At 45.1% G+C, this 23,203-nt stretch overlaps 1 protein-coding gene across 1 annotated transcript in view; it reads left to right on the top strand.

Moving 5' to 3' along the window:
• The window catches only part of gmds (GDP-mannose 4,6-dehydratase), a 138,629-nt gene that overhangs the window by 50,151 nt on the left and 65,275 nt on the right, over window positions 1-23,203 (top strand). Inside the window, exon 7 of the mRNA XM_080010350.1 lies at window positions 4,210-4,337. Coding sequence (XP_079866476.1) covers window positions 4,210-4,337 — 128 coding nt within the window. The remainder of the gene's footprint in view (window positions 1-4,209; window positions 4,338-23,203) is intronic.

Genomic DNA, 23,203 nt, shown 5'->3' with positions numbered 1-23,203 from the left:
ATAAATTCTTGGCTACTTTCAGGTTTTTTTCAGCTTGTCCTTGGCTTGTTCATACAAGCTGACAGATATTACTCCTATGTCACTTGCCAGGAATGAACTTGGAGTCAACTTTTTTGTCATGCAGAGGGAAAGCCGGGTGTCGCGATTTCATTTTCTTTTAAATGATCATTTGGTAGAATCAGTCTCAAAAACCATGTCTATCCGGTTTTTGATATGTTTACACGAATCAGGTGGAAGTAGAAAAGTTACATGGCAACACTTCCTCTAAGCCTTCTGGGAAAGAAAGTATTTCTCCTGCCAATGCAATAAAAATGACTATGGGAGACAATAAATGTGACAGATTGATGTGCTTGGTAGGCAACTACGATTGAAATTCATTCAGGGAAAGCTTATGTTCCCAGAACAGGGCAGTAGTTGACTGAACTACTACAACAGCCTGCCAATTTTCTTTTTTAAATTTAGGATACTTAGGTGTGATTTAAACAAAATGCAGAGTGAATGTGCTGTTGAATACTGACCAATTAAAACATACAGTGGACATACATACATATACACACACACACACACACACACACACACACACACACACACACACACACACACACACACACACAGTAATATATAGGTGTGTGAGTCAGACATCTTGAGGTTAGTGTGTATGGTCTGGGCCGTCACGCTGCTTGGACACAGACTTCATAAGTCACCTTCCATCAGCAGTGGGCACTGAAAACGTCCCAGAAAAATCCAAATCCTGTATAAGTAGGCCAAGCCAAGCCCCCCCCCCCCCCCCCCCCACCCCAACACACACACACACACACACACACACACACACACCCAACCCCACAGTGCCCTCCCAGATCCCTCAGTCCTGATCCACCGGTGGATGTCTCCCAGTTCTGTCTGTCACCACAGGCCTCTCTCCCGGCCAGGCCTAGAATGGACAAGTTGTGACTGGGGGTATAAGTCTCTCTGCCTCGTCAGAGTTCCCAGACTTCCTCTCACCCTCCACCTTCTCCCTCTCCTTATTTTCTGAGGTCCAGCTGTGCCAACGCAGCCGGTGTGTTACGTTTTTTCCTGTCCCTTCCTTGGCCAAAGAAATGAAATGGAAATAGGAAATAAAAGAAAGGACTGGAGAGAGAGAGAGAGAGAGAGAGAGAGTGAGAGAGAGAGAGAGAGGAGAGAGAGAGAGAGAGAGAGAGAGAGAGAGAGAGAGGAGAGAGAGAGAGAGAGAGAGAGAGAGAAGAGAGAGAGAGAGAGAGAGAGAGAGGAGAGAGAGAGAGAGAGAGAGAGAGAGCCCTTTGGCAAGGGTTTTGCTGTCTGCTCGGTTTTCACGGCCCGTGGTTTTATTGGACTTTCCGGGGGCCGCGGGCGAGGTTAAACGGCCACCGCTGCCCCTTTTTGGGCTCTAAAACCTCCACCTGCCTGCCCTTCCCTCTCTCCCCTCCCTCCCGCTTCTCCTCCCCTGGCTGTCCTGCGGTGCTGCTGCAGTAAAGGAAACACATTAACACCCGGGCCAGTAACAGAGTGGGCTTTGTGCACAGCCAGTCCATTAGGGCCTACGCACCGCTCCAACCCACACCAATTAGGCAGAGTGCGGAGCGGAGCCACTCCAAATAGAGGTGTGAGCTTTACTAGGGGACTACAGGTGTGCCTGGGGAAAATAATGGGTTGTTATTGCTGATTGGGTGTACTGTGCTGTACTGTATCCTGATGCCCCCTGTAATAGCCAGCCCTGATCCGCTCACTGCCGTTTTGACAACCTGTGTTTAACCTGCAAACCGTAATTTATCTGGACAGGGTACCAAACTAGACCCCTGCTATTCCAGTTACTGTAGTTACCAGTCGAAGGTCCTGTTACACTGCGTAGTCCAACAACGTGTGTCAAAAATAGAAAGTATGTATTGATATACTGTGTGTGTGTGTGTTTGTGGGTGCACATGTTCACAATTCAAAGATCCAAAGTTTTCAATTCTCACATGTGCAATTATACTTGAAAACCAAAGGAAACTGTGCAGGGAGATAAAGCAAATAATAAAATATAGGGAAGAAACATGCAGAAAAATCCCCCTCCCAAAATATATTTATATATATTTTTCTTATATATAATACGTATATTATATATTATCATATAATAATTATTATAATAGACAGAAAAATATGTAGTGTACAATATTATTATATATTTATGGAGGTGTGTAATGGACATGTATGTGCAATGATTGTCCAGGTATGCACTGAAAATGCAGGAAATAAATAAATGTAATATTATAATATAATACACAATATATACGATATACAAAGGAAAGCCAATAGTGTGTCTGTGTGTGTGTGTGTGTGTGTGTTTCTAAACTTCTATGTGCTCATGTGTCAACCTGAGTGAAATGATGACTGAGATCTGATAAGAGCCTGCCTGGGTGATACAGTGCGGGGCTGTGAATAAAGCTGACAATCACACATGCATCAGTGACAGATGAATAAATGCTGGTTCACATTTGACTGCAGTTAGCAGGACTGACAGTGCTTGCCAGGGCTTATGAGCTGCCAGGTAGGGAGAGAGGCCCCAGGGCCTGATGAGATGATCATGCAAAGACAGGACTGGGCTCGACACAGGAGGGGGTTTCCAATGGCAGTTTATACGCTTTGTAGGCACTTGCTATTTCCTAATAAATGTGTCAATGATATTCATTCAGGTTCTACCTGGATAAGTTAACGCTTTGATGATTGGACCAGATAAAGACACGGTTTAACATCAACCCAATAACTCTTGAAACTGATTTAAAAGAAAATCAAGCAAACAATGTAGTGTGCACACGGTGCCAAATGACTCCCACCCAACACACAACACGCTGTATTTTCTCAAATAAGCATGCCTAACTTTTTTTAGGTCTGGTTTTGCTCAGCTCGTACAAGGCTGTGGCTTTTATATGAAATAATTACGACAAATTTGGTGCATTCGGATGATTAGGTTCATGGGATTTTCCTGTGTCTAAATGCGGGCTCTGCTCCCTGTCAGGGCAACGGGATAAAGTGTCGAGGCAGCCCTGCGCAATTATGGCTACAGTGGATGCAGAAAAAGAGTTAGCCTCACTCTAGCCTCACTGGTGACATGACATTGGCCTGTAAAAACTCTGAGTGGATCACATAAGGTTATGAGAGATTTATATAGTATAGTGTGCTATTAATAGTATACTAATATTAGATCATCAAGTACTCTTGGAAATGTTGAGATTTCTTAAATCTTCGCATAATCTATCTGCCGTTTGGCTCCCCGAGCACAGGATGGCTTGGTCTAGTGAGAGTTAAAATCTTTAAGCTTTTAGTGGTTTCATCTAAGATCACGACATCATTAGGCGTGACACTCTAATATTTACTGCTGTAAAATCCTGTGTTTTGATTGGAGAGTCAGTAGAGTGTTCAGTTGCCAGCCGGTATCTTTCCCCCCTCATAGGGAGTACCAGTGAACACGACACTGGGCCTCGGTGTTCCGCCAAACCCCCGAAACCTCTTTCACCCTACTCACAGCACAGGGAAAAAAAGTCATTAGGACTTATTTTTTTCCTACAGATAATATCGCCACGTGTGCCGGCACCGAGTCAGACGCTCCACTGGGCGGTCTGGCAGACCCAGATCCGCATTGCGGTGCTCCTGGACTGGACGCACTGCACCAGTGGAGTCGGGGTGGTCCCCTTTAGTTTTGCTGGGGCTGTGAGATTCTGTGAGGAATTTTGCTGTGGAACCACCCTGGTTATGGTGTTGATAGACCGATTCCCTGAGTTCGGCTGGGCCGCTGGCCCAAAGTTGACACCAAAACAGTGAATTAAGGGGGGAAAATGAAAGGCGATACATTAGTGAAGGTTTCATAAAGTTCTAGTGGCTGGAACACGAGATGGTTACTAATTGCTTTGACTCGTGGAGGCTTTTTGTGTTGGCTTGGGTAGATCTGCAGCGGGGGGGGGGTGCTTGGCATTAGACAGGACTTTTCGCAATGAGGCTTCGTTGGGATCTCAACTCTCCACACCTCCATCCACCATGTTGCCCTTTTCAACAAAGCATGTATTTTTCAGCATCTTGAATGTATGTGTATAACCAACTCATATTTATTAATATTTAATAATATTTATTGTATATTCTGCGTAAAATTCAGCTTCATTGGGTGAAGGCAATTCAAGCATTTTAATCTTTTTTTTTTTTTCTTTCTTTTTTTTTTAGGAGCGAACTTTGTGACCCGCAAGATCAGCCGTTCTGTGGCAAAGATTCACCTGGGCCAGCAGGAGCAGTTCAGTCTGGGAAACCTGGACTCCATGAGAGACTGGGGGCATGCCAAGGACTATGTGGAGGTGAGATACTCACAGATACACATACACAAACACACACATACTGTACACAGACACACACACTAAAACACATAAACAGACATCACAAAAAACATGAAAGTGCAGACATGCGGAGACCCATGCGTACACACAAAAAGACTTGCATGCACAGTCACAAACACAAACAGTCACAAAAATTATACTGTACCTGCATCACGCAACATCTATGCATACACATAATCACGCACACTGCTACCAACTAAAACACGCACAACGCACACTGCTAAAGCACAAGCACATGCACACACACTCCATCCTGCCATCAAAAAGTAAGCACGTACTGACTTTTCACCACTCCAGAGTTTAACAGGGTTCAGATTTGCGCACGGCATTATGGGAGTTTCTTTTCCCAGATCATTTGAGGCCGCAATATGTGATCTGCATGGAGCCTCGTATGATTCCCTGCCAGAAGAGAAACAGAGATAGGGGAAAGCGAGCTGGAAGGAGGGGAGCAGGAGAGGCCGCACGCTGGGAGGCCACAGACTGCACTCTAGTTTCCCACAACTCACCCATGTCCCACATTCAGCCTGACCCCCACCCGCCCCGCCTGCTCCCCGATCGCCCGCAGAAGAAAGAGAGATATTAAGGGAATGTCGGGGGGACGATGACAGAAATACGGTGTTTGTGTTAACGTAATGGTGCCAGCAGCAAGCAGAGAGAGGACTGGGGAGATGAAACGAACAGCAGGATGCCATGTCCAGGAGCAGATGGGGCCCCGTGTTTGAGCGTGTGTGTGTATGTGTGTCTGTGAGTAAAAGAAAGAGTCTGCTTCTGAGTGTGTGTGTGTGTGTGTGTGTGTGTGTGTGTGTGTGTGTGTGTGTGTGTGTGTGTGTGTGTGTGTGTGTGTGTGTGTGTGTGTGTGTGTGTGTGTGTGTAAGCACAAATCCCTGTGTGTGCTCCTACGTGTGCTATAGAGGTATTTTGAATTGTGTGTGTGTGCGCGCGCGCGTGTGTGTGTGTGTCTTGTCGTAGAGTTGAAAGGCTCGACGGGTTGCCATGTCTGACAGAAGACTCCTCACATGGTGGTCCCGGTTATTTTCTCTTTGAGTTGGGTGTGGGGGGTGAAGAGGTCACTCTCTCTCTCTCTCTCTCTCTCTGTGTGTGTGTGTGTGTGTGTGTGTGTGTGTGTGTGTGTGTGTGTGCGCGCGCATCCGCGCGCACTTCCATCAGAGTTCAGTGGTACTCATGGTACCTCATGCTGTTCAGGTCAGCCCCAGTGGCTCCTCTGGCGTCAGCTTCAGCGTCGGTCATTGCCAGATATGATCCCGGCGGCGATCAGTCATATCCAACGAACCACACGGAGAATAATACTTTTTTCCGCACTGTGTGTTCTTTCAGCAAAATGGAATGAATGTTATTTTCATGTGCACAGTAATAATATGTAGTTCAAGGTTGCTTTTGGTACACGCTGTGATTGAGCCGGTTTTCTCATGGTACTGTGTCTTCGCCTGTGTGTCTGAGTTTGTAAGTGAGAGACGTACTGTATCACTCGCATAATATTAAATACCAATCCAAGTTGAAAACAGTGAAGGTGTGTGTTTAGGACGGATAAACAAATAAAAAAATATATCAGAACTGACACAATTAATTTGATACAGGCTCATAAATTTGATATATTTTATACTGATTATCTGTTTTTAAACTGGAACTATTGATTAAGACAAAGGTGTGGGTATTGTTCAAAGACTTACGATGCTGGTGCAAATTGTGATACCATGACTTTGATGGGCTTTAAAATACAAGTTAAATACACATCTGTCTAGCTTAAAAAAAAGAAATCTTTTTAAGAATTAATTTAAATATCATTTATTCTAATTGTTGAAGAGACTACATTGTCCACAACATTTGGGATTGAATAATTGCCGTAATTGTTTCTCATTACTCACTTGTATTGATGCAATTTAATAAATACCTAAAAGATTTCCAATTTTGATACCCAGCACTAGTAAAAGGTCAGACGCTATAAAATAAAGAATGTTTTTTTGGCTGGCTTTAAAAAAGAAAATAATTTTGAACGGAAACAAAATGACATGGCATATTACTCTTACTGTACAAACTTTAGTTTTTGTCCCACTGACGCTGAGGAGATTGAAGCGATGTCGTGTAAGTATTGACTGTTGATGCCAAGCTCTCTCCGTGATGAAAGTACACCCTCCTATGATTGCCTGGCAGTCTGTAAATTTTGTGTACACTGCCTGTGACTCTAGATTTCTGCGCTCTGCGTGGTGTGTGTGTGTGTGTGTGTGAGTACGTGTGCATGTATGTGCACGCCCCTGTCCAGGGCACCCTGCCTTGAGACGGTCCAGGTTTCCTGTGGGAACACAGACATTCCAGGGCCGGTGAATCAGGCAGCTCCTCTCCGTGCGTCTCTGGTTTCGGAAAGGCGGATTTCGGGAAGTCAAACAGAAGCTGAAAGGCTGAAGGGAACTGAGGCGGGGGAATCAGGGAGGGGCGGGGGGGGGGGGTTGCACAGACATGTGTTTGTGGGACGCTCAGACATTCTACATAAATGAACCATCGCTCCAGCTGAAAGTGTACCCCACCCTGTAGCACCTCAAAGGCACTCACAACCCTCTCTCTCACCCATCTCTCCTTTTCTCTCTTTCTCTCTCTCTTGCTCTCTTTCTATCACATTGCGGCCATTTCTCCATAAAAAAATAAAGAAAACTCGACATTTTGCTTATGTCACAACTTTGTTACCATGCCAACGGCAAACAATGGGCAACTTCTGAACAGAATGATTTGCATCCACTTTAGGCTGACGGACATTTTTCCTCAATTTCCTCCCCCTCTGTATGTGTTTCTCTCTCATCTCCCTCGCTCTCTCACTCTCTCGTTCACTATTTCCTCCCATGCCCATTCACCCCTCCCTCCCCTCCCCTCGCTCTCTGTGCCCAGGACAGGGAAATTGGTTGTAATTGGCTTTGGATGGATTGCGGATGGCAGTAGGGGCGTGCTGTGTGTCTGGCCTAACGACGTCTGAAGGCGGGTGGCGGGCTGGGTGGCGTCGGAGCCTCGTATCAGGTGTCCGTCCCGGGCCAGACACCGCAACCGTCCAGCTACTCTCTCAATGGAGCCCCTTATTACGCCATTATGGGATGTATGTCGGCAGGCAAACTCCAAAACGGGGGGAAGAGGGAGGCGGGGATGAAATAATTTCGGAGAAAATCATCTGTAATCCTCATTCGTCGCTGATCGCATTTGATTTAAACGGCCGAGATCGAGGATATTACGGTTTGTCAATTTTCAGCGGTTGCACTATTTGGGGTATTTGGCAGGTTCTCTTGTGTAGCGTGGGGTTTTTCAGGAATGCGCTGTAACGTCTGGAATCGAGTGCTAAGGTCGGAAACCAGTTGGCAGCAACTCAGAGAGCGGCTCAGACAGACATGACCTTTTTCAGATAAGACGGAGATGTCGGGAGTCGTTTATCTCATCTGGGTTCACCAGCCCCTGTCCCCCCGTGCGCTGCTTCCCTCTTGTCCATCCCCAGGATGGGTAGTGCCCCCGCATTGATTTGGCCAGGGGTTGTTCCAGCTGTTTGGAAGGAGCTCTGCCTGGACCACCCCCCTCCCCCCTCCTGGTTGCAGAAAGCCATTTCCTGTGTGTATAACATTGAGAGCTGGCGGGGAGAGAGCCGGGAGGCAGCAGGCCCGGTGGTTTACTCCCCCACCTCTATTTTTCTCTCCCCTTCGCTCTCTCTGTCCCCCTCCTCTCTCCCTCTATCCTGCCATGCTGACTACTCTGAGTAGTTCCCGGCCTCTGTCTCTCAATGTTTGTATGGCTGCCTGTCCTTATGTATGTTGCCTGTTTTCTTGTCTGTGGGCTTGGACGTGTGTGTATGTGTGTGTCCGTTCAAAGCCATAATAAACAAAGTCGTGGTGGTGTCAAAGAACAAAATTAAGTTTATGTGCAGGACCGACAATAACCGTTGCCGAGACCTTTGCCGTTGTCAGTTTGTTGCCCTGTTGTCAACCACTTTTTAATTTGTATAAAATAAAATAAGTATACCTTGCATTGACGTACTCTGTCAAAAATGGGGAAATAAATGAGGAGATTGACATATGGATTATAATTATACTGGATATGATCATGTTCATTTTCTCAGTCTTGGCAACCAAAAGTTAATGCTCGGTTGCCGTGTGTGTGTGTGTGTGTGTGTGTGTGTGTGTGTGTGTGTGTGTGTGTGTGTGTGTGTGTGTGTGTGTGTGTGTGTGTGTGTGTGTGTGTGTGTGTGTGTGTGTGTGTGTGTGTGTGTGACTGTGTGTGACTGTGTGTGTGTGTGTGACTGTGTAGCGGTAGCTGTCCAGACTCCTGACTTTGTGTGTGAAAACAGCAAAGTGATGGGACAGTTTGGCGAAGAAGGTGTCAGTGTCAGTTTTCACATTCTTTATTATTTTTGTCTCTCTTTTTTTTTCTTTTTCCACCTGCAGCTGCCTCCCTGTGCCGTAATGGTTACAGATGAGGCTAATTAACCAATCACAGCGATCAGGGCCAATCACTAATGATTGATGAGAGCAGCCGGCCATTCATCATAGAGTCTTGGCATGGGAATTGACGTTGGGATTGGGGTTTGAGAGATTGGGTACAGTAACGCATTTATTTTAAAGTGCCTTTACCTTTTTTGCCAAATACCTCTGTCCTTAAAGTCAAGTGTCAGAGGGTGTTCACATGGCTGTCAAGACAGCGCAGTGCTTTGGAAGTTATAGCTATTTTGCCTGAGACCTTTGGGGTTTTGAGCAATCTATCTTAGCTATAAGCAAATTGGCCATGGGGGGGCGCTTGGCTCTCCACGGAGCACTGAAGTCCCTTGTGGAAATCAGACTCGCAACCTTGGATCACAGGACGGTCTCCCTAACCGGCCGGGCCACCCTGGTCTCATCCTAGAGGGCACTATGCCACTGCCGCACTGTGGGAAAACACACACACACACACAACTTACTTTGCGTGCGTGTGTGTGTGCGGGGAGATCGTATGGCCCCCGGTCTTTATAGCATTGATGTCGGGGAAGGGGGAAGGGGGGGGGGGCCTCAGTAAATACCTGGGCTTTGACTCCGTAGGTTTTAATAAACACAGCTGGACTGGTGAAGACAGGATGGCAGCAGAGGAAAAGGCAGCATTGGGTTTCAACGTGCAACCTGCAAACCTCCCAAGAACCAACTTACCGGCATAAGGATTCATGACGTCATATTATTTTAGAGGTGTTTGTGTACACACGTGCGCGCTTATGTGTGTGTGAGACACGGAGACGAAGCGTCTGCATGGGGGGTAAGCAGCAGTCTGTGTGGAGAGACAGGGACAGGAGCTTCTGTGACTTCCAACACAAGCAGGGTAGATAAACAACAGCAGGTTTGTGTGTGTGTGTGTGTGTGTGTGTGTCTGTGTGTGTGTGTGTCTGTGTGTGTGTGTGGCGCATGTGGAGGTAGTATTTAAGGGCGTTAATTGCAGGTGAAACTGAACCCATGCCCCTAGGAGTAGTTCAATAAAATAAGGGTCTGTCCCCTACTGCTCAAAGTCATAAAACCTTCATTAAAGCCCTGGCGGCATTCTCCCTATCTCTCTATTAGGGATGCAATAATCACGGTTTTGGGGCCACAGTAACAGTACGGTTTAAGTATCTTTATATTTAAGTATTTTTATTTGTTTATTTATTAATTTAAAGGTTAAAAAGTGTAGGAAAAAAAAAAGTTTCATAGAAGTCGTGATTCAACTTTATTGGTGAGTTGTTATAATTTGCATAATTTCATCTGATTGGAGGGGAGGTGTCCAGGATAGTGGATAATTCAAAGATGATTTTTCGTTAATATTTATGTATCTATTTATTTATTTATTTGTTTATATTTTAAAAAATAATAAAAATAAATAAATACAAAATTAAGTTTCACAATAAAAATAAATAAATAAAATCAGTACTATATTTTGTTATTTTTCTGTACAGGTATAAACAGTATCTTTCACACATAAATAATAATAGTAAAACAACTTGAATTGAAATAAATCATCACAGTCAGACCAGTGCAAGTGTGCCTTCTCTTTGTGAATCTGACATGACAGTGGGTGCGCTAATTTTCAGCCAGGGAACCTCCAGGCGAGGGAGGAGCATAGGCTTTCTCTTACATAGAGAGGGAAACATTTGCTGGTTGCAGGAGACAAACGACACAAAACCGTTAGACTTGACAGAAAAACAGAGGGCTCATCATCCAGCGTGCCTCGGTTCCCTTCATTCATTAAAAAAAGAGCCCTTTGAAAGACCCGGATCATTTGTGAACGACGAGAGAGTGTCTGAAGAGAAGTTGAAATAAAGAGGGACACAGCCATCCCATATTTTCCCAACTTGATTGACTTGACACCTTGATTGATTGCACTCTTTTCAAAAACATTTCTACTTAGTTTTATATTGTGTTTCTATTGAAAAGGCTTTGTAGCCGCATGCAGCTGGAAAAAAATAGAAATAGGAAGCAGCACTTACTGCACATCGCACCGTGCTCGTATCCTGCACCAATGTGTCCGGTGGACTCCTGCCGTGATATTGTAATACCACGTTTCACGTGTGTTGAACCGTAGGGGGTGTACCGAATGGTTCGTAAACATACCATGTACTGTTGCATCCCAAATACACACACACACTCACATTACTATCTGTAGCTTCTTTTACACATGTACTGCAACCCTGAAATTATCCGGACACTATCATGCGTGCATTTGTGAAAGCAGCGTTTTACTATCTTGATTTTAATCAAATCATAGTTTGTCATATGATAGTAAGAATGAAGTCACTGCAGTTATTGCTGACAATGTAATGTTTAATCCACAACCTGTCAACAATTTCAAGGAGAAAAAGGGAAAAAAAGAAACGATAACTAATCAAGTGTGTCCATTAGTAAAATTAAATCCGATATAATCTTATAAAAATAGGATTGATAGCGCTTACCATCATATGATGCTTGGATACAGAGGGTCCGGTATCATGATGTGAAGTAAGTTGAGATAGAGGTTCTGCAGCCAAGATCTGAAGATTTATCTGCAAAGTTACATTTTCAGTGTTGGAGCGCCTGTCAACGAGCCGGCCAAGGAATAATAAAATATCACTTGTGATAATGTGGATGAGACGCACGATAATGACAAATTGAAAAACGGACCTGGAGAGTGAGCATAACCTTCAGATCACTGCTTTAGCAACACAGAGATAGATAGGCTGACAGAAAGATGGACAGCCGTGCTGATGTAGAGGTTACTCCCTCCAGTGAAATCGCTGTATCACCCCAGATACCGTGGTAATGCAAGGGGCCACGCTGGGGTTATGTTTAACCAGTTTGTGTGTGTGTGTGTGTGTGTGTGTGTGTGTGTGTGTGTGTGTGTGTGTGTGTGTGTGTGTGTGTGTGTGTGTGTGTGTGTGTGTGTGTGTGTGTGTGTGTGTGTGTGTGTGTGTGTGTGTGTGCGCGCGCCAGATTGGCAACAGTTTACTGGTGCTTTATAGGCAGAAACCTGACCCCAAATGTGCTCTTACCTCTGGACTGAGATCCAGGGTTACACTCACAAACCAAAACCATGCCGACACCATTCTCTCTCTCTCACTCTCTCTCTCTCTCTCTCCCCCCCCTCCCCTCTCTCCCCTTATTTTCTTTTGGATTTGCATTCTCCCAATTTTCTCGTTTTCATTCTCCCTCCTGCTCTGTTGGCAGCACTGTGCGGTCTGATTGGCCGAACCACTGACAGTTGAGCTGCGGTCGGCTGAGAATCTGACACGTGATTGGTCTACAAGGGGTTTCCTTGGCCGCTGAGGTGACAGAGCGGATGACACACGGGAGAAATTGCGGATCTCAGCTTTCTGGATTGTTTTGGACTTCTGCTTGAATCAATTGAAAACCGTGTCATCAAGCTCAATTGACCCATTTAACTTTAAAAGACATTGTCGAAATACACTTTTTTGTCATTGTTGGATAACATCAAATATGGTTTTTTTTGTCCCTTGTTAAGACATACACTATGAAAACCCTGCAGTTAATGCAAATATCATGGAAAAACAAAGAATTGTAATTGACAACTATTTCATCACAATATATTTAAACACATTGATACATTGAATTTCTTGCTGCAGTCCTTCCGCTGCAGAAGCAGACGGAGGCCGCCCGTATGGTCTGTTTGGTTCTTGATCTGGTTCTCCACGATTCCCCTTGTTCACTGACTTGTTTTCCTTTCAGGTCCGCGAAGAAAAGTTGTGTCTTTGTGAAAATCTCTGTGAGAAGCTCCTGGCTCTCTCTTTGTGGCTTAGCAGATAGCCACCTGTTAGTGTTTGTATTCGAGCCCGTTGAATCAGAATGGGGCTTGTCGTGGCTTGATTGTAAAAATTAAAGCCATACTGCCGTGTGTGTGTGTGTGTGTGTGTGTGTGTGTGTGTGTGTGTGTGTGTGTGTGTGTGTGTGTGTGTGTGTGTGTGTGTGTGTGTGTGTGTGTGTGTGTGTGTCTGACTGTCTTGGGTGTGTGCGTGCCTGCGTGCGTGCCTGCGTGCGTGCGCAGCCCCGCACTGGCAGCTGGCTGTCTCTCTCAGACTGACAGGCCTAAGCTCTCCCCTGCTGGGTTGAGGATGAAAGCAGATGCTGCCTTTTCTTCTTCTTCTTCTTCTTCTTCTCCTTTTTCTCTCTGTTTTTTCTCTCTCCCCTCTTCTTGCCACATTCCGTAACCTGAATCCCCAGTTTTCACATTGACCCAGCGCAGGGGTGGAGAACTCTGGCCCGCGGGCCTATTATGGCCCTCAAGTCAACATTGCACGGCCCACCAGGTGTTTCCCAGATCTGATATAGCCAGTTTTTGTTTTTTTTCCCCTTTTGAAAAAGCAGTTGTTCATACCTTACCTTGGTGAAACCTACGTGATAGTTTTCACTCCAATAGCTTTCTTTACGTGTCTATAGTAGTCTGTGGCCATCGCTCTCCACAAAGCAGCAGGGCTATTATTTCAGGGTTATTTTAGTGTTTGAGCCTTTTTTAATGTCTGTCTCTTTGATGTCACCATAAAGGTCAAGGCTAAAGAGAGTAGTTTAAGGATTGGTGGAAAATATCCTCAGACTTACATATTGCAACTTTTAAAAATATAACCTTAATCTGTATTTGTGTCAGATTTGCGAGTTGAGAGTTGTACTTGGATTCCTGGCTGGTTATCGACATTGCTGCTGATATAACACATTTTATTTGAATTATCTTTTGTCTGTTGAAGTGCAAAAATATACAAAATCACAACACATTTTAAGATTGAATTGCACTACTTTCTGAATGTGACTGGGACAATGTCACGTTCATGTCGCTATGGAAATGTCACCTCAGAATGGTAATGTGTCGAAGCGTTAGGTCGCCAGCCTGGTGTCGGGGGTTGTTTTTCCAGGGCTTGTGCGGAGCGTCGGATCCCACACAGGCGTAGTGAACCTCCCACCTGGAGAAGAAGAGTGGAGGTGCGGAAAAGGGGAGAGAGGGAGGGGGGGGTGGTGGAGCGGGAGGTGGGTGAGGTAAAGGAAACAGAGGAAGGGGAAGTTTCAAGGTTGGGGTGCTGGGTGTTGGGAGGTTCGGGGGAGGGTTGAGTGGCAGTGGGCAGAAGGGTTCGGCCTCCTGTTGTGGGTTTTATGGGTAGGGGCAGGACGGTGGGGTATATATGGTCAGAGGTGATGATTAGGTGTGTGTGTGTGTGTGTGTGTGTGTGTGTGTGTGTGTGTGTGTGTGTGTGTGTGTGTGTGTGTGTGTGATAGGGATAACAACATGAGGTGGTTTGGCTCCCACAGCTGGCCCGTGAAGCTGAGACCCTCCCCACCCTGATTGGGAGCACAAGTGTGGGATCCTCAAGAAACCTAACGTAGTAATCCCCGTGGTCTCTTTAGATATTTGTGTGTGTATACAATTGTATGTGACGGTAGGGGGGGTGAGAGAAAACTCTAAACTAAGAATGGGGAAACTGTATGTGAGCGAGAGAGTGTGTGTGATGTGTGTGTTTCTCAGTTAAGCAGACAGGCCTGAGTGGGTGTGGGGGGCTTATCTCATTTTAATTGTCCAGGGAGTCTGGCCAAGAGTTTTCTGGACTGGAATGCATGTGACCTCCGCTCTCTCTCAGTCTCTCGGTCTCTCTCTCTCTCTCTCTCTCTCTCTCTCTCTCTCTCGGTCTCTCTCTCTCTCTCTCTCTCTCTCTCTCTCTCTCTCTCTCTCTCTCTCTCTCTCTCTCTCTCTCTCTCTCTTTTTCACACCCACTAACTCGCCCTCTGCCTCCCCTTCTGTCTCTTTTCGTCTGCCCGTCTCTCAGACACGGTCGATGGGAAGACCCCCCCCCACACACACACACACATACACACAGGAGAGAAGGTCTAACTCCAGCCAAATATCACAAGGGCCCAGTTTCATTCTCAGCTCTCCCACAGCTCACTCTCTCACACACTAACTCCCCCTCCATTTCTCTCTCGTTTCATCTCTCTCACACTGTCCAAATAAACCTCCCCCTCTTCCACTTTTTCCCAAATCCTTCTTTCATATCATCATATCACAATCCTCTAGGCAACGCTTTATTACAGTCACTTAGCTCCTTATTGACCAGCTATGTGCATACCGGAATTTTGACGAATGCGTCTGTGAATATTTGTTTTCAATATTGTATATACTTTACTTTCTTAAATAATAATGTTTATTATAATGTACATTTTTTTATAACACTGAAATATCTGAAGTGTATGGTATTTTTGCTTGTTGGATAGTTGATGGTGGTTGTTCGGTCTGCTTAGACCTTTTTTATGTGTTTGACTACAAGATACAAAATGTAGCTGTTCCCTTTCTGGGTTAAATTGAGATGCAAGTCATGTTTGTGGTGTAATCGAAACCTAGTCAGTCACGTTTTTCATTGTAATTGTTGTGAAAAATGCTTCATTTTGCAGAGGCTTTGCTTAAAATGTGCAATGCAATTTGCAAACTTTCTTTACATTTTTTTGCAGTGAAAAATTGCAAGTCAAAGAAAAAAGTGATTACTACTACCAATAAAAGATGAGTCATGTAAGAGTCTTGTAATCGTAGTCTTGTAATAATATGTAATCACTTATTATATATGACCTATTCTGCATATCTCAGAAACAGCTGGAAATATTTTACTCATCTTTTTTATTTTCTGAGCATAAGGAACCATGGGGTCAAACAATTAAAAAAATAAATACATTTTTAAAAAGTACTGCGCTTTTGCTTGGGTTCCAGTAATGCATCTATAAAATAAACAAATTCAACATACATACAGTTAGTGAATGCTCAGTAATGACAAGTTTAAGAGGCCCTATCTGTTGATTTGGCCATATTTTGTGAGGTAGTTTTGCCAAATTTTAACGCTTGCAAATATTGAAGAATTCTCTTTAATTATGGCAATTGTAAAATTAGATTTCCTGGCGGGGCTGCCCAGTTCATTATCTTAACTTCAGGGTGAGCAGAACAGATGTGCTTCAGTTGCTTTGAAATACAGTTAAACCAAACTAAAACCTGTTTGTTGTGCGAGTGTTCTGAACCAAATACGACCCCTCCAGATGCAGAACGGGCGTCTGTGCTCAGAACCAGCCAGGCTCACAGTAAGCAGCCAGTATTCTATTGAGTGTGGCAAAAGCAGCGTCCCAAGTCGTCCACTTCAAACGCGCTGATGGCTTTAATGCAATGGAAACATTTGTTGGGTCACAGCACTGAAAGCTGGTCTTCCCTCATTGGAGATGAGAAGCCCAAATGGTTTCCTCATGTTGTCTGCTTTGTATTACTCACAGCGATCAGCACTTGTGCATGCGTTTATGATATTAAACCGGGCATACGTCCTCAGATCGACACACACCAACACACACACACACACACACACACACACACACACACGTTCATGTTACCGCAAACATGCAGCGGTGCAAAAATATACATGCGTATACACAAGTCTTGAATTTTATGCAAGCGGTCACACAAATAGAATAATGATAGATTGTGCTTGTATGCATAAAGAATACACACACACACATACTCAATCAAATGTAAAAGTGTGAGTACATGCTCAGGCTCAGCCTGTACATGCACTTGCCGACACACGTTGCGCCCTCCACATTTCTACAGAGCTCTGTATAATTGGTGAGGAAACGCTGTGCTGAGGTGTTGGTCTGATGAACGAGGAGAGAACTGACATGGCATTCAGAGGCTCCCTCTCCACCACAATGGCTCTTTGACGGGTGCCTGTTTGTGGAGAACTCTATCCTTATTAAAACAATACAGGGGGCCTGGGGGGGGCGGGGTATTAGAAAACAGTGTATTTGCTTTGAGAAGGTGGGACTTTCTAAGGGAGTGCCAGGGATCTCTATTTTAATTAACTGGCCGTGTGTGTGTGTGTGTGTGTGTGTGTGTGTGTGTGTGTGTGTGTGTGTGTGTGTGTGTGTGTGTGTGTGTGTGTGTGTGTGTGTGTGTGTGTGTGTGTGCATGTGCGTGCGTGCGTGCGTGCGTGCGTGCGTGCGTGCGTGTGTGTGCGCGCTGCAGTGATGGTGGTGGTTTGTTTTCTTTCTAAACTTGCCCCCAGAGTTACTGGTCTTGCACCTTTGTTGACCCCGTGGTTGACCTGAGCATCACCTCTCTCCTATTGGCCTGTTCAGACTGAGCTTCACGGTGGCACTTCTCTCTGATTGGCCTCCATGTTTTTCCTCTTCCTTTTTTCATTTCCAGCCCTCCATCCTCACTCACTCTCTCGCTCTTCTTTCTCTCGCTAAGATTACCCCTTTATCCCTTAGTCAGCATCTCTCAATCTTCACACACACACACACACACACACACACACACACACACACACACACACACAGGCACACACACACAAACATGCAGACAAAACACACATACAGGGGCTTACGCAAACGCAAGCGCATGGAAACACACAAGCTCTCATTGAAAGTGAGTGATTGCACATTTGTCTTGACAGTTGCTATAAAAAGAGTTGGGCCGCTAAACACTGCAGTCCTGTCATTATATCGTTACAAAGCCGCAGCAGGCGGGCAGCGCTCCTGGATGCTGTCTCTACGGTGCATGCTCTGTCCTCCGTTTTTATCCATCCACCTCAATTTTCTTTTTTTTTTCACCGTCTGAGAATACATACAGGACGGTAGTCGAGGCTCTACTGAGCCTCGACTACAAAGCACGCGCCGGGTGTAAGGAGTAGAGAATATGTGGCTCTGTACGGTTGGGTCGGGGAAACCGTGCCTCTTGCGAAGGGGATTCCCTGTGCAGCTCTGTTTTCTGAGCGCCGTCTAAATGGCTTCAGGGTGCAGGGCAGCCCAAGTGTTTGTTTATGTCTGTGGGCCAGAGGGGAGAGACGGTGGCCATGTTCACCAGCGACATGAAAGCGCCCGTCCGCTCTAATGAGACTCTAATTACCGCCCCACGTGTGTTTACAAGATTGCGAGGGGAGCGAGGAAGAAAGAGAAGGAATAAGCACCGTTTAACGCTGCCCCGTGTTTACTCCCTGTCTTTTTGCGCTCTGTGCTTTTTTCGGGGGAGGGGGGGTTCCGCAGTGCAATAGATTGCCTCATTGCACCCTAAACCAGCGTCAACCTCAAAAGTATAGAGCTCCTAGATTGGCGACTGTCACAGCTTGTAATGTTTCATTTTATCCCGGGAGATGCAAAGCTGGATGGCTTAGTGGGACAATGTTCGGGGAAACTCTCATCGACCAGCCACGTGGCTGCATGTGTTAACAAAAATACTCCAGCCACTCCACTTTTTACTTTTTGGATTTCATATGCAAATAGCAAAAGGCGCCGGATAACATGATTAAGCTACAGAAAATAATTTTTATTGTCAGGGAATGGACACAGACTGTGTACTCATATGGTACTGAGTTAAGGAAAATATTTTGAAGTTCAGGAGTCACTCTGCTTACTTTTTACCAGTGGGTAAAATATGTAAAAAGTTAAGTTTACTAGTAAGTTTTCAAACAATTCCTCAGTACACGGTGTTGGGTAGACAAAACTAAAGGGAATATGTTATAAAACAAACGTCCCCTTCATTCTCACTTATTCCCCACCATCTTAACGGGCACCCAGGTTTGTAGCTCTGCTGCCCGTGAGCGCTCTTTCCGCTTCATCCTGTCATCGGGGCGTGCACGCTGCCAGACTGTGATGAACTCTCTAATGACCTGGAACTGGAAATATTACACTTTTTTATTTGCAAGCCATTTAGAGCATTCACATTCACACTCACTGCCCAGAGAAAACACATGCTGCCTGTGGACGCCTCGCTCACTGAGAGCTACCTTGTCTTTTTTTGGGGGGTGCGCGTGCGCACGCATGCGTGTGCACCACCCCAAAATAGTATGTGTCCCTAATTACTGTGGCAAACACAGGTGTGGAAACCAGGCCTCCTTTCGTCTTGCTCCCAGAACCCCCCCAGCACACAGGACCCTGTGTGTCGCTGTTTGGGAGCACAGGAAGTGTGTGTGTGTGTGTGTGTGTGTGTGTGTGTGTGTGTGTGTGTGTGTGTGTGTGTGTGTGTGTGTGTGTGTGTGTGTGTGTGTGTGTGTGTGTGTGTGTGTGTGTGTGTGTGTGTGTGTGTGTGTGTGTGTGAAAGCCAAGAGTCAGTTATCATATGAGTAAGTGAGTTTTTGTTGTGTGTGTGTGGATGAGAGAGTCCAGACCACACCCTTTGAAGTCAGGCACAGTGTGTGCTGGGGTTTGGCCGTGGACACACAGCTCTTCTACTGGCAGCCTGGAAATCCTACACCCCACATCAATCTGACCTGCCATTCATACATTATTCATATCTTGGACGCAGGCACACACACACACACACACACACACACACTTTTTCACCATCCATAGTTTTGGCACTCACTGCTCCCATTTGGCAAAAGAACTTAGAGGTGTTTGTAGGTACTGCTGGCAAGTTTTGTTTTTTCACTTTGAAACGGCGATGGCTATTAAGAACTAGAGTGGAAGAGAAAAATTGTTGAATAGTTTTTTGTCTAAACTGAAATTTCGGCTTAAGTACTATGGTATCTAAACATGTTACAATATTGTGGAAAATCTGAAAGTGTGGTTAAAAAAATAATTAATAAAAGTTAAAATTTTTATCATGGAAGTAATGCTTTCGCATATTTTCCCATTTAAATGTTTGCCTCAATAAATCAAACGCACCTCGAGTAGTTAAAATATTTGAGAAGCGAGTCCATTCCAATATAGTCTTTGGAAAATAGATAGCGTATGTATGGAAAAACTATCCATCACTCCCACAGCCTCTTTAGGCCTATCTGTCTATTCTCTCTCTCTTTCCCTCTTTCTCCCTCCATCACTCTTTCATAACTAACTCATATTCCCCAGCAGGTTGGAAAAGACACATCAGGAGTCCAACATTTTTCCTCCTTAATGTGCTCCCTGCTTGGTGTGGGGGTCTCTGCACCAACCAGGTCATATAGATCAGTGATACCCAACCCGCAGCTCGGGAGCCACATGCGGCTTTTATGACTAGTTGCGGCTCTTTAAAGTGTTATTTTAAAATAATAAAAAAATATATAGTTATATTTATTTATAAAAAAAGTATTTTGATAACTTTTTTCTGAGACATTGTCTGCAGTATTCAAAGCTTTATTTCCCATTAGACACATCAACCTATGACGATGCTTCAGAATGCAATGAATGCAGGCAACCTGTTCTAGTGGTTGGTTTGCAGTGTGCAAGAAAATTGTGTGAAAGTGGGAAAACAATCTAAGCAAGAAGCTGCAATTAAAAACATGGTAGTAATAATAATATGGTAATGGTTATGATAATAAATTGCAATTCTTGCATACATCGTTTTTTATTCCTGAATAACATATTAAGAGTAGGCTTATTTTATAATGCACCATGGTTTGTTGGAGGAAAGGGACATTTCAGAAAATGTACCCCCTGCGAAAATATTTTTCTGTTAATGTGGCTCCTGAGCCGGGAAAGCTTGAGTACCACTCATATAGAATGGATGGATTTTATATATGGACAGACAGCAGGCAGCTGTGTTTAAAAAAAATATATAATAATAATAATTAATTAATTAATTAATAATAAAATAAATATTAAAAAAGGGGGTTTGACATGAGATTGAGGTAACAAACAAATTGAGGAACCAATGTCAGACAACTAAGATACTGCTTCATTCCGAACAGGTACATTTACAATATTTTCCCATACTGTACAATTTTGGGTCGGAGTTATGTCCACATAAACAGCAGCAGATTCTCTCTCTCTCTCTCTCTCTCTCTCTTCTCTCTCTCTCTCTCTCTCTCTCTCTCTCTCTCTCTCTCTCTCTCTCTCTCTCTCTCTCTCTCTCTCTCTCTCTCTCTCTCTCTCTCTCTCTCTCTCTCTCTCTCTCTCTCGCTCGCTCGCTCGCTCGCTCTTTCGGGAAGAAGCCAAATGGAAGGTGACCCTTGGCAGACAGCGCCACGTCAAACACAATGGGACTCTGTCAAAGGAACATGCTTTTTTTGCATATCACTGAGTGTCCTTTACACCTCTGCGTCTCTAAGAGAAGAGTGTATTAGGCAGGGAGATGCTGTCATGTTTTAGATTGATTTTGACAAATGACCCATTCTCTGCACCCGAGACACCGTTTTTTCCCTGGAAATAGTTGGGGGGAAAAAACAAAGGGCATTGTTGAGTGAGGGATTTCACTGGCTATCAGATCTGCTACAGCAGTGCTTTAACAGCCGACTGCAGTAGTCCAGGGGCCCCTTTTGGCAGGGTGTGTTGGAAGTTGAGTGTGTTTTTTTTTTTTTTTGTTTTTTTTTGTCTGCTTGTGTGTGGGATATTGTATGTGTTTGTGTGTCTTAGTGTGTGCCTGATAGAGTATCTCTGTGTGTGTGTGTGTGTGTGTGTGTGTGTGTGTGTGTGTGTGTGTGTGTGTGTGTGTGTGTGTGTGTGTGTGTGTGTGTGTGTGTGTGTGTGTGTGTGTGGGCCAAGGCAGGATATGAGGAAACTTTTGAGCAGCTCCGTGGATATTTGTTCGTATTAACTTGGAACGTTTAGTTTAAACAGACACTGAGCTGGGTTCAGGTCTAGTTCGCTTTGTGTGTGTGTGTGTGGGTGGGTGGGTTGATCAGTGGGTGGTAGTGTGGGCGGATACAATATTTGAAATATACACCTTGTTGAGTTGACTTTAATTGTTTTTGAGTTTTTAATCGACTTTATTCCAGGAGGGAAAGCTCTCTCACTGAGGCCCAGTGTCCACATTCTGCTATGGCGCTGCATAGTCTAAATATATTTCTCGACTAACATCGACGATGTTATTTAGCACGATGACTGAGGAATGGATCGCGTATTAAGTGGGTTTTGAGTTGTTGGGAGTAGGAGTTGAAAGAAGTATTCTTCGACGATGAGCTCCATGTGCAAGCTTCCATTTGTTTTAGGGGGAACCGGATCCTTTTGACCCAGTCAAACCCACCCCCCCACCCAGCCCCTTTTCTACTGGACAGGGGCATGGTTGAGCCTTACTGTAGCTAACACACACACACACACACACACACGCACACTCACAACGGATAGCCATTAAGTCGGCAGCGGAGATCCAAAGAATTCACAGACGGTGCCGTGTTAGAGTGTTTAGATGTGGCAGATATGAGATCCGCGTCTCCCAGGTGATTGTATATTTGCCCGTTGGGGAGAGACTTCGGGACACCTCTCCTTGTTAATTTTATCAGGCATTAGTCCAGGTTATAAGGAGATTACGGCCGACTGGACAGAGATCGTAGACAAAGACCTTGGCGATTACATTTTGCACACAACTAACCATAAGTTGACTGAAAATTAACAACATATTATCCTTTTCTCATTCCTTTCTCCTTTCACATCCGCAACCCCATGAGATCCGTTTTCCAGAACGGGAAAAAGGGGGAATTCTGGGCTCGTTCACCTGTTGTATGTTAACTATTAGCTCGCTCTGCTCCGAAATTCATGTTAGCGCTGCTGAATAAGCTCATAATGTGACCCGGCTGTGCTAGCCGCTGACCCCATCTATCTTCATTAGGCCAGACTTATAGGCCGTGCTTGTAATTGCTTTGCCTCTCGGGCTCCATGAGAAATCCTGGGACGCTGAACATGTCGTAGCTGTGAACATAATTCACCGCCGCGGTCTCGAAGTGAGCACCGCTCCATCCTCGACCCGACCAGGACAGGGTTGAAAGGTGAAGAGGTCACGGGGGTTTTGTGGGTTTGCGGCTTTGCGACAGGGAGTGGGAGTCAGAAGGGGTGAGAAGGGGGTGTCTAGGCCCACTCCCAGAATGCCGAGTTGAGGTCAGTTTGCTCTCTGTGCTGAGAATCGCGGGGAAAACATGTCGGATGATTAATTACTGCCAATGAGGCGAAACCGGCTTGCCTGAGACGACATCAAGTCACCGATTTCTCTCTTTGTCTGTCTGTACGTGCGTGCGTGCGTGTGTGCCTGCGTGTGCGTGTGTGTGTGTGTGTGTGTGTGTGTGTGTGTGTGTGTGTGTGTGTGTTTGTGTCAAAGAAGAATAGCGAGAGGTTTGAGGTGCACATATGTGTGTGTTTGCATCCAATTACAGTGCAGTTTGACTCATCATCTAGACTTCTTCTCTCAGTTATGTGAAAATACAACACAGACACAGTCAAACCTCCTCGTGCTTGGCAATCAGCCGTTTTTCTGTTTGACACTGGAGGGACGCTCCTACCCTGTGACCTACAACGCACCACAAGCCTCCATCACCCCGACCCGGGCCTGTATAACTCTTTTCACAGTAGAGAAAGCCTCCAGTCTCGGTCGAGCTGGATACATATTGGTTGTGTCACAGGGAACGCTTCGAACACGAAACACTTTAAAGCTTGACTGAAATGAAC

The sequence above is a fragment of the Zeus faber genome (assembly GCF_960531495.2).
Source record: "Zeus faber genome assembly, chromosome: 1".
Classification (NCBI taxonomy): domain Eukaryota; kingdom Metazoa; phylum Chordata; class Actinopteri; order Zeiformes; family Zeidae; genus Zeus; species Zeus faber.
This window is presented reverse-complemented; position numbering and strand designations above follow the sequence as displayed.